The sequence below is a fragment of the Phyllobates terribilis genome, unplaced genomic scaffold, assembly GCF_046119375.1.
Source record: "Phyllobates terribilis strain yellow unplaced genomic scaffold, ASM4611937v1 Scaffold_8__6_contigs__length_399053987, whole genome shotgun sequence".
Lineage (NCBI taxonomy): Eukaryota > Metazoa > Chordata > Amphibia > Anura > Dendrobatidae > Phyllobates > Phyllobates terribilis.
Window position 1 is genome coordinate 155,231,177 of NW_027362768.1, and position 12,747 is coordinate 155,243,923.

A 12,747-nucleotide genomic window follows, 5' to 3' on the forward strand; every position below is an offset into this window, starting at 1 on the left:
CCAGAGCTGTTGCTTAGATGTGAACTGCCTCCCGCCATCATAGACACTCCTTTTAATGATGCTCCAAAGGTTCTGAATGGGGTAGAGGTCAGGGGAGCATGGGGGTCACACCATAAGTTTGTCCCCTTTTATGCCCATATCAGCCAGAGATGCAGATGTTTTATGTGCAGCATGAGATGGTGCATTATCATGCAGAAAAATGATCTTGCTGTGAAATACACGGTTCTTCTTCTTGAACCATGGCAGGAAGTGCTGTTTGAGAAAATCCACATACATTATGGAGTTCATCTTTAGCGCCTTCAGGGATCCTAAAGGGGCCGACAATCTCTCTCCCCATGATTCCAGCCCAAAACATTACTCCACCTCCTCCTTGTTGGCGCTGTAGCCGTGTTTGCGTGGGGTGTCCATCAACCAGCCATCCTCCACTCCATCCATCTGGACCATCGAGCGCTGCACGGCACTCATCCGTGAACAAAACAGTTTTGAAATCAGTCTTCATGTAATGTTTGGCCCACTGGAGCCGTTTCTGCTTGTGTGAAGTGGATAGAGGAGGTCGACAGGATGGCGTATGCACAGCTGCAAACCTCTGAAGGACCCTGCATCTTGTTGTTCGGGGGACGTTGGAGGCACAAGCAGCTTCAAAAACTTGTCTGCTGCTATGACAAGGCTTTTTTGCCGCTGCTCTTTCAACCTGACGTAATTGCCTGTAGGAAAGAGTCCTCAATTTGCCCTTATCAGCACGCACACGTGTGTACTGTGAATCAGCTACATACTTCTTGATTGCCAAGACACTTCATCCTGATCATCGCACAATGTTGATTGTAGTCATGCCTTGACCTAAACACTCCACAATTTGTTGCTTCTCAGCAGCCGACACATCCTTTTTCTTTCCCATTTTGGCAGAAAATGTAGGCTGCTTAATAATGTGAGAGAGCCTTCTTAAGTAGTCTTGCCTTTCATTGGACACACCTGCCAAACTAATTAGCACAGGTGTCTGCAATTGCTTACAGTGATATAAAGAGCCCTGACACACATCACCATCAATGAGTTTAACTGACAAACAAACAAATTCTTCCCTTATCACTCCTAAACACTTTTTGCATAATAATTTGGAACGCAGTGTACATGTGCTTTTCCACAAAACACCAGTGGTTCACGTAGTGAATCTTACAGTTCTAACTTGCCAACCGTGGTCTGTATGGAATTGTTCAATAAAGGGCCCAAAATTAAGATAACATAGATGGGAGAGGTCTCTATGAATAGGAATTTCTAAGTATTTGATACCCTGTGAGGGCCAGGCAAAGGGAAAGTTGGACTGGATGGAATCCTATATGGATTTGGGGAGGGAGACATCGAGGGCCTCAGACTTCGCTGCATTGATTTTAAAATTTTACCATGTAACAAAGTGATCTATTTCAGCCATAACAGCAGGGATGGATATATGTGATTGAGTGATATATACTAGGACATCATCAGCAAATAGAGAGCACTTGTACTCGGTGCCTCCCACCTCAATCCACCTAATATTGGGGTTATGGCGAATTGATGAGAGCAGGTGCTCCGTCACTAGGATGTATAAGAGAGGGGACAGAGGACATCCCTGCCTTGTCCCATTGGTGATTGTGAAAGGTGATGAAAATGTTCTGACGCACCCCCTGGGCCTTGGGACACCCGGAGCCGGACCCTTTTTGGTGGATGCTGGTGGTTGTAGTCTTCGTGGCGGCGACCCAGTTCCGTGGCTCATGGCGGTCAAACCAGTGGCGGAACTATTTATGTGGTTTTGATGTTTAAATGTCCGACTACGCCACCCGTGGATTGCGGTCAGAGTGAACCGCCGCTACAGGGCAGACCGCTGAGGCTGGTGTTGTGTTTGCAGCAGAGCGTAGCATAACTCCCCACGGGAGGAGTATAGCCTCAGGGCAGTGTATGCGGAGGATGGGGGTGATGGTGCAGGGCAGCAGCAGTAACGACACGGAGTCAGTGATGCAGTCCAGGGCCTTTACTCACAGTTCTTATTATCCAGACCACGTCTGCAGGTAACGGCTGCCCACGTCGTACTGTGCTCACCAGGTGAGGGGCTCAGACAACTCCCAGATAACTTTGGAGCACTTCACAGGACCCCCTTTGTGTGTCCTTTGTCTGGCCTTTCTTACCAACACTTCTGTCCGGCTGCCTCGGGCCTCCTGTTGGTAAACTTGGCGCCAGTTTCCCTGACCCTATGTGGTGCCTTCCTAGCGGGTGTAGCGAGGGGCTGCGCCACATAAAATGTCAGAGCCTCCGGTTTCTAGCTGAGGGTCGTTTCCTGCCTCCACTAGTTCGGGGACCGGTCTCCCCCTTTGGCCTGACCCCTCCACGCAGGTGGATTCGGGCGTGCGGTGGCGACTCGCCCGTCCGCACCCCTGGGATCCCTTCATTCCTCGTTCCTGGAGCCTTCTCCGCTCCTCTTCCTTCCTTCTCCCTCTTCCAGGCCTGGGCCTCTGTTACTAGGCCCGCCTCCGGAGCAGAGCTCATGCAGAGCCCCTGCTCCCTGCCACTTCTGCTCAGACTTCTCTGCACTGAACTAAGATGGTGCCCACCTTTTATACTCCCTTCTCAGTGCACCCAGGAACTGCTTCCTCCCTGCTCCTGCACTACAGGGTTCCCCTTCCTCAGTGTTCCCTCCCCCCACTCCAGCCAGGGACAGGGACTGTCGTGCCCATCTCAGGGGCATATTGGTCGCCCTGCCCCACGGCAATGTGGTGTAATGCATGCAGGTGTCGGGTCCTGATCCACACTCCATCCTTACCTGAGAGTGAGATATCACACCTCTGGGTGAGGTGCAATACGTCTGTAGCAACCGAGCCCTCAGGGTGCTACAGTTCCATTTATCTTCAGCCTAGGTGACGTATTGCGATACAGGGCCGTGATTTTGGCTATAAAAGGGTCCCCTAGACCCCTACCCCAAGCTTTTTAAGAGAATAATATATGGCGTGCCAGGAGACTCTATGGAATGCTTTCTCAGCATCCAACGAGAGTATCTAATTACAAATTTTTAACTGCATCTAGCCCAGGAAATACTTTGTGCCTAGTAGCAGTGTCTGCTAGTCAGCGGATTATCCCGGCTGTTAAGCAAGCTACACCACCTGTAGTTTAGACACTTAATTTTTTCAAAGGAAATGCTTCGGGACCATGGGATACTTAGTGAAGAGCATCAGGAGGCACCCCAAGGCATAGGGGCTGGGACTGGCAGTAGGATGCCTTGCGGTGGACAGCCGAGCTCGATCCTTATAAAAGCTTTTTAACTGCAGCAGCTTTAGTGGACGCTACTGGAGCTGGAATTACCGCGGCTGCTGGCATGAGACTTGCCCTCCAATAGATCCTTGTAAATGGATTTAAAGTGTATTCATTCAAATTAGAGAGACAATTTAAATTAAAAAGCTTAGAGCTGCCTCCACCACAGGGGGGCTCGCTCGACCCACCAGCGGACAGGCACCAGTATTGGGAGAGGGGGGCTGGCCGTCAGGGTTCACCGCGGCTCTGGCACAAACCCGGCGACACGGAGGTGGCACGGGCAGGAGCGGACTGGCCGTGTCGGCTTCTCACTTTTTGGATTTTAGAAGGGCATGACATGCCTATATCTGTGTCTCCCCCTCCTTTTACTCCTCCACCTCTTTTATTTTCGCATGACTATATGTACTTGTCACTTTTCCATGTGTTAGTTATGTCTTCTGAGCAGTTTGTCAGCTTTTGGACACCTTTGAAGGTGTTTTCTATGTGTTTCTATGTGTTTTTGTTTGCCTGCCATTGGTTTTAACGGTGTTCGAAGGTGTTCGACGAACAGTTCGACGAACAGTTCGGCGAACACACGGGTGTTCGACGAACCGAACCGAACTCGAACACTACGGGGGTGGCTCAACACTAGTTTTGAGACACGTGCTTGTGTAGTGCGGGGATGGCACACCGGGCAAAATAGTGTCGGCTGGGGACCGAGTACAGAGGGTGGCCACCTCCATAAGGTTGGAGAAGGATTCCATCTCCACCAGCCTAAAAGGCAGCATTTCCAACGCAAGTAGTCATGAAATGTGCGAATTTAGGACTGTGGCCTGTGGGGCGTTGGCTGCGAATTTGCGCTTTCGTTCAAAGGTCTGGGATATGGACAATTGAACGCTGCGGTGGGACGTGGACGTGGACGTTGATGCTGTTTCTTGAGAAACTGCCATAACAAGTGAAGACTGAGAGGAGGGGGCATCTTTACATGCAGTATAGACAGGGGACTGCCTTGCACGCACAACAGGGGGTTCTCTTACACGCACAACAGCGGAAGAAGCAGTGGTGACACCCGCTGACACTGGTCGTGGACCCTGGGGTTCGCCCCACAAAGTCGGGTGCTTTGCTGACATGTGCCTGATCATGCTGGTGGTGGTCAGGCTGGTAGTTTTGTCACCCCTGCTGATGCTGGCATGGCAAATGGTACAAATGGCCTTTTTGGGGATATCAGCAGAGTCTTTAAAAAAATTCCAGACTCTGGAAGACCTACAGGTTGTACTGGCAATGTCCCTCGTGTTGGTGTTACGGGGAACTGTTGCCCGCCTTCTGTGTGCGGCCACCACACTGCTTCTTCCTGCCCGTTGGGGTACTCTGCCTCCCTCCCCCTGTGTGCTGCTGGCCTCGCTCTGCGTGTCCTCCTGCCACATTGGGTCAGTTACTAGATCATCCACCACCTCCTCCTCTTCCACTTGCGCACCACGATCCTCCTCCTCACTTCGTGGCAATTGTGTCTCGTCATCGTCCACCTATTGTGACAAATTGCCAGCGTCGCCTTCCTGTGGCCGTGGCTGTTCAAATATTTGGGCTTCGTTACATGGGATCTCCTCTTCCATCACTTCAAGGGGAGCAGGCGAGGGGCACAAATATGGAAATGGACCAGTGAACAGCTCTTCAGATTGTCCAACTGTGGGATCAGTTGCTATCTGACGACACTCGGCATGGTGGGAGGAAGGAGCATCAGGTTGAGGAGGAGTATGCGGTCGAGACTCACGGCTACTAAAACTTGACCGTTTGGAAGACAGACCGGAGGTGGTGGTGCCCAGGTAACTGGAAGTATTATCTGCTATCCAATTAATAACCTGTTCACACTGATCAATTCGCAATACTGGTGTTGTAGTGTGCTTCCCTAGTAATTCGGTCAAGAAGTGGGAGCGAAAAGATGTGGCTGTTGGTAGTGCACATTTTCACCTTGGCCACGGCCCCGTCCTCTACACGCACCATCACCAGAACGTCCAGTTCCATGTCCCTTGCCACTCGCCATGCCCATTGTAAATGAAGTAAAATAGCTTACACTCGCACTATCAATGGAAAAAGGGTAATGAAAAGGAGATTAGAATCGTGGAAGAGGAAAACCACTGTTTCTCTGGCCTACACCAGAATCTTTTAAACAGATATATTTGTGTCTGAACAGTCAGCAAGACACTATTACTGTTTTTTTTTACAGAAAAAAGGCCAAAAGCTGGATAATACTGAGATTTGAACCATGGAACTGCAAAACCAAAGTTATAGTTATGTGGCCTGCACCAGAATCTTTTAAACAGATATATTTGTGTCTGAACAGTCAGGGAGACACTATTACTGTTTTTTTTACGGAAAAAAGGCCAAAAGCTGGATAATACAGAGATTTGAACCGTGGAACTGCAAAACCAAAGTTCTAGTTATCTGGCCTACACCAGACTCTTTTAAACAGATATATTGGTGTCTGAACAGTCACAGACCCACTCAATTTTTTTTTTGTGGGGGGGGGGGTACCAAAAGGTTAATAAGATGCATATTTGTACAGTCTGATTGAGGAAAAAAAAATACAGGATTTAGATGAAAAAAAAAAGGATTTTTCCTGGCCCTTGAGACCGGGGTGATAAGTCTAGCAATTTGAGCAGCAGCAGCACACAGAACTGTAATGCAGTGTTTGTTGGTATAAACACTGCGTCTCCTATACAGCCTGCCTGATATCTGCGATGGATATTAGTCCTGAGAAGGACTGTCTCTTTGATTTGGCAGGCTTTAGAGACCCTACACTACCTATTTCGCACTATATATCTCTCCCTAACTCAGCAGCACTGACCCTACACTGTCTGATCCCGGGCGACTGTGTCCAAGATGGCGGCGCCCGGTTTTAAATACTCGAGGTGACGCTGTGCGGCCAGCCAATCACTGTAATGCCCACAACCAACATGGCTGCAGCATTACAATGACTGGCTGGCAATCCCTGCATGTTCATTGGCTCTGTAAAGAGCGCCAAACATGCAGGGCGGAGACCCGAGCTCCCGCCCGAGTAACCCGGAAATGCTCGATGCTCGGGCGAGTACCGAGCAGTGTCGAGCATGCTCGCTCAACACTAATTATGATGATTCTATACAGCTAAATATCTATGTAGCCTCCACTTACCTCAGGATTATCCCACATACTGGGAGATCTGTTCAAGCAAAACATACTCAGAAATACCTGGGTACCTGTCACATCAAAAGATAAAAGAGCAATGTATAATACATTTCCATAGAGTATTACCATAAAACATGCTAACAATGACAACTATTATTCCTTCAATATCAACTACAAAATTACTATTCTTAAAAGTGATTGAATTATGTAGATTCTTAACAAAAGGTTCATATATGTTACAATCAGAGATAATTGGTAGTTTGCTGCAGGTGTAGGACCTATGACAGTTAACTTACTACTGCATTAACTCCCACATTGAAGGGGTTGTCTATAATGAGATATTCTTTCTAAAGGCAAGGCAAGATTCACTTTTATTTTGCATTTCTAATTTTTAATGTGTTTTTATCATTTTATTGAAAAAAAATGTCACCGACCTTTGGGCAGACTTCGCCCATCAAAGAATGTGATTGGTTCTTTCAGCTCACGAGCTATTCCCGGTACAGGAGGGTAGAGACGCATACTCTCCTTTATACACATTGTGGTGTATGGCAGCTTACTCAAGTCTTCCCTGGCAACAGAAAACAGTAATAATAAAATTATTAATATTACAATGTCTACTCTGTCAATTATGTAAAATAAGGAGCTTCTCACTGACTTTATAGCGGGAGATAATTTATTACAGAAATAATCCTTGTAAATAGAGATGGGATTATCGATTGGCAAGACTCTGGTCCATCGGGCAGGTCAGTAATCTTTGGCCATCGGACAAATTGTTCGCAAATCTCTTACCTTCTTGGATTCCTGTGGTGGCCTTTGATTAGTTGGGCTGGATTAATGTCATCATTGCGGTGTGACTCACAGATTACTTCGTGCGAGCCTGGCTAATCAGAAGAGCTTGCCAAACCTCTTAACCAGTTGCCAGAGACTACAGACCAGGCCGATGGACCAGAGTATTTCAATATTTGTAGTCTTTATCTGTTTGGAGCCTGTTTGATAATATTTGTGGAAAAGATTTATAAAGTGGCTGGGACTCACAAAAATGACTCACAAAAAAATTAAAAATGAAACAAAATAATACTCAACTAACCACTACTTTTACATTGCTTCCACAGTTCCCCATTGGTCCGTACTGATATACACAACAGCTCAGCCAATCACTGACCACAGCAGTGATCCATCTCAACCAATGACGGCTGTGGCTGCAATTTGTCACGTGTCATATGTGTTACAATGTTGGGTTGTTATTGCTGTAGCAGGTAGTAGAAACTATCAGGGCTCAGGCAACTTATTTAAATTAAAAAAAAATGTTCAAGTGGACAACTCCTTTAAGACTTGGGTACAGATATGACCCTCAACATCGTTTAAAGGGGAAGTCCATTTTTCAACAATATATTCTAGTATAAACCTACATAAAATGAAAAATATTTTTCTAAATATTTTTTTTCATCATATTTTTGTCTTAATTAAAGAACCCTAAAAGCAAAATTCTGATGTATTCCTGCCATTGAAACTGTGGGAGTGCATTGTGAGAGTTTAGCTGTTAAGTCACATAATTATAGTTTAGTGCTTTTCATTACATTGTAGTCTTCCCAGATACAGTATTTCCTCCTAGCCTGCAAAGACTAATAACAAGAAACAATTAGTCCTTACCTCCTGCGAAGTATATAAGTTAAAAAAAAGTTCAGCATACAGTTTACTGTTACTGCATTTATTCACTTCTTAAGGTTATTATGAGCAAACTAGATTACACTCCTGTTATCACCCACTATATAAGACTAGCTATTGAACCTATTCTACGCCCGGGTGGCGAGCATTTTTATTGGTATATGCTCCCCAATTCTGGTCCCCCATCCTGGTATATGCTCCCCAATCCTGCTCCACCATCCTGGTATATGCTCCGCCACCCTGGTATATGCTCCCCAATCCTTGTATATGCTCCCCCATCCTGGTATATGCTCCCCCATCCTAGTATATGCTCCCCAATCCTGGTATATGCGCCCCAATCCTAGTATATGCTCCCCAATCCTGGTATATACTCCCCCATCCTGGTGTATGCTCCCCCATCCTGGTATATGTTCCCCAATCCTCGTCCATGCTCCCCCATCCTGGTATATGCTCCCCCATCCTGGTATATGCTCCCCAATCCAGGTATATGCTCCCCCATCCTGGTATATGCGCCCCAATCCTAGTATATGCTCCCCAATCCTGGTATATACTCCCCCATCCTGGTGTATGCTCCCCCATCCTGGTATATGTTCCCCAATCCTCGTCCATGCTCCCCCATCCTGGTATATGCTCCCCCATCCTGGTATATGCTCCCCAATCCAGGTATATGCTCCCCTCATGCTGATCCCCCATCCTGGAATATGCTCCCTCATCCTGGTATAAGCTCCTCAATCCTTTTCCCCCATCCTGGTATATGCTCCCCCATTCTGGTATATGCTCACCAATCCTGGTCCGCCATCATGGTATATGTACAGAGGGGAGTAGGGAAGGGATGTCATTGCTGGAGAACCCTTTTTTTCTTTTTGCATCCTGATATATGCTCCCCAATCATGGTCCCCCATCCTGGTATATTTGGCCCGCGACACCAGAACCACCACTCCTACGTGAGGCCATTATACTGTATGGAGGACTATGTGGGGCCCATTATACTGTATGGAGGACTATGTGGGGCCCAATATTTTGTATGGAGGACTATGTGGGGCCACTATACTGTATGGAGGACTATGTGGGGCCCATTATACTGTATGGAGGACTATGTGGGGCCCATTATTCTGTATGGAGGACTATGTGGTACCCAATATTCTGTATGGAGGACTATGTGGGGCCCAATATACTGTATGGAGGACTATGTGGGGTCCATTATACTGTATGGAGGACTATGTGGGGCCATTATACTGTATGGAGGACTATGCGGGGCCCATTATTCTGTATGGAGGACTATGTGGGGCCCATTATTCTGTGTGGAGGACTATGTGGGGTCCATTATACTGTATGGAGGACTGTGTGGGGCCCATTATACTGTATGGAGGACTATGTGAGGCCCAATATTCTCTATGGAGCACTATGGTTGGGCCCATTATACTGTATACTGGTTGGCCCGCAATTTTGTCCAAGTTTTTCATTTTGGCCCTCTGTGTGTTTGAGCTTGACATCCCTGTCCTAGTTGTTGGCTTAAAATGTTTTGTATTACTAGTATTTTTTATATGCAAATTGCCTCCTTAGAGAAAAAGAGGACTTGAACTCTATAGTGCCACCTATTGGAAGCAGTGATCCTACAAGTCACAATCAACCCTTTAACGAATCATGCAATATGACTTAGGATAAAAGCCAAATCAGAATCTCAATTTGAAGACACGGTGTTTCGGGCTGTTGGCCCTCGTTAGTGCAAAGTATGAGAACTGATTTGGCTAGATGAGAGGCTCTGGACTGAGGTCTAAGGGGTAACGTTTCTCCTTGTGGAGAGTGACATACCAGCACTGGCTTGTCAAGGTAAGGAGGCTTATTCGCTGTGCAATGCTCCTCTGGGAAATTTAATATGAAAATTGCCTCCTCAGAGAAATTAATATGGTGATAAAATACAAGTTTAACTAAAAGACTAGACTAAAGAATTCCCACTGAGTGTTGCAGGGTGTTTCAGCATTTGCTCCACTATGTTGTTTATTAGGGCTTGAAATTAGGTCTCCCGCATCTTACAAATATTACAGACTGTGACTATGTGAACCCCTGTTTCTACATGCTAGTCTGTCCAAAAGTGTGCTATTGCCAAATTAATGTTAATATTGTTATTTATAATGCAATGTTTTATACTGTGACAACTGTGCAGCTGAACTAGTGAATCAATACATTGAGCCTAACATGCCCAAGCAGTAGGCCAGTGAGTAGCCGGAATGATGTCTGAAGTGATAAATGCAAGGCATAAAAAGTTAACACACTGAGCTGCTGTGTGAAATGCTGAGACATGTGGAGTTAGCATTACCATGCCTGCCCACATGCCTTGGGTGTCTCAGAGAGCTTGATTGTTCTGTATAACTTTACTGAGGCACGGAGAGTTTGGCTGACAAATTCCAGCCTGAAGAAGGGAAAATGTCTGCAAAATTGATAGCTAGCATATGGGGTGCATAACACATGTAAATTGGTGTGCCATCTGAGGGACTTGAAAAGATTAAAAAACAGAAAGTAAGAATATCCATCTTACACTGCAGTTCATGTAGTCTGGCCCAGGAAGAAGAGATTACCCCTATTGGATGACACTCCATTGCAGAGATAGGGCGACTATTTCCAATACAGAACATATCTGCAAATTGTCCCAGACCAAAAGTGGGCGAGACCTCTGTAAACCATGCTCCAAAATGGGTGTTCCCATATGGGGAGCATTTTTAGGGAGGTTTTGGGGTGATACTAAAACATTCCTATTCCTCCAACATAAATCTTGCTAACTATGACACAGGCTTATTCTTGTAAGTGAAGAATGTATACAGTCTCTATTAAAGAATCTGCCTTTCATGCTACAGGTCATGAGTTTTAATCCCTGAATTAACAAACTAGAAAATGAGCATGGAATATATAGCAACATCCAATGAGAGCTGTCAGGTGACAAGGCTCCTTCCTCCATGTTAGAGTCTCAAAGAAGAACACTCTCCTATGAAGGAAGCCATAGAACACAAGCTGAGATCAACAATGATGGGTAACAATCAGCTGGTGTATGTGCGACACTTGATTTTCACTCCAAAGGCTGAGTATGGGCAGGAGTGACTGCAATGTGGAAGCTGGCACCATAGCTAAGGTTAGTCGAGTATAACTTTTTTTATTTTGGGGCAAAATTGGGGCAATGCTGGATATCAGGAGTAATAATTGGGGGGCCTTAGAAATTACCATTTCTATTGTTTACAGGTTAGCTTTACTTTTGGGGGCAGAATGGAAGGATTTTTTTAACAAAGGTAACATTTTTCTGCCCCCTAAACAATAATAACCCCCTTCATGCCCCACATATTAAAAATGGCCAAATATCAAGTATGGACATTTTCTTCTAGACGTAGGCTTGGCATGCTTATAGTAACATAGTAACATAGTTTTTAAGGTTGAAGGAAGACTAAGTCCATCTTGTTCAACCCATAGCCTAACATGTTGATCCAGAGGAAGGCAAAAAAAACCCATGTGGCAAACACTAAGCTCCACATTGGGGAAAAAAATTCCTTCCCAACTCCATATGACAATCAGACTAGTTCCCTGGATCAACGCCCTATCAAGGAATCTAGTATATATAACCTGTAATATTATACTTTTCAAGAAAGGCATCCATGCCCTTCTTAAATTTTAATAGTGAATCACTCATTACAACATCATGCGGCAGAGAGTTCCATAGTCTCACTGCTCTTACAGTAAAGAATCCCCGCCTGTGATTATGATTAAACCTTCTTTCCTCCAGACGTAGAAGATGCCCCCTTGTTCCCGTCTCTGGCCTCAGAGTCAAAAGATCAGTAGACAGGTCTTTGTACTGTCCCCTCATATACTTGTACATAGTAATAAGATCACCCCTAAGCCTTCGTTTTTCCACAGTAAATAACCCCAAGTGTAATAACCTGTCTTGGTATTGCAGACCCCCCAGTCCTCTAATAACCTTGGTCGCTCTTCTCTGCACCCTCTCTAGTTCAGCTATGTCTTTCTTATACACCGGAGACCAGAACTGTACACAGTATTCTAAGTGTGGTCGCACTAATGACTTATATAGAGGTAAAATTATGTTCTCCTCATGAGCATCTATGCCTCTTTTAATGCATCCCATTATTTTATTTGCCTTTGCAGCAGCTGCCTGACACTGGCCACTAAACGTGAGCTTGTCGTCCACCAATACACCCAGGTCTTTTTCAGTTACAGTTTTGCCCAGTGTTTTACAGTTAAGCATATAATTATACATTTTATTTCCTCTGCCCAAGTGCATTACCTTACATTTATCCCCATTAAAGCTCATTTGCCATTTATCAGCCCAAGCTTCTAGTTTACATAGATCCTCCTGTAATATAAAATTTTCCTCCTCTGTATTGATTACCCTGCAGAGTTTAGTGTCATCTGCAAATATTAAGATATTACTCTGTATGCCCCCTACAAGGTCATTAATAAATATGATAAAAAGAAGGGGGCCCAATACTGACCCCTGTGGTACCCCACTGTTAATTGAGACCCAGTCTGAGTGTTTTCCATTAATAACCACCCTTTGTTTCCTATCACTGAGCCAATTCTTAACCCACATACATATATTTTCCCCTATCCCCATTGTTCTGATTTTATGTATCAACCTTTTGTGTGGAACCGTATCAAAAGCTTTTGAAAAGTCCA

At 45.5% G+C, this 12,747-nt stretch overlaps 1 protein-coding gene across 1 annotated transcript in view; it reads right to left on the reverse strand.

Annotated features, from left to right (window-relative positions):
- LOC141156946 (cytochrome P450 4B1-like) overlaps nt 1-12,747 on the reverse strand; it is a 55,553-nt gene that overhangs the window by 15,878 nt on the left and 26,928 nt on the right. The window contains exons 9-10 of the mRNA XM_073643533.1: nt 6,843-6,976; nt 6,415-6,479 (exon numbers count right to left, since the gene is read on the reverse strand). Of these exons, the coding sequence (XP_073499634.1) occupies nt 6,415-6,479; nt 6,843-6,976 (199 nt within the window). The remainder of the gene's footprint in view (nt 1-6,414; nt 6,480-6,842; nt 6,977-12,747) is intronic.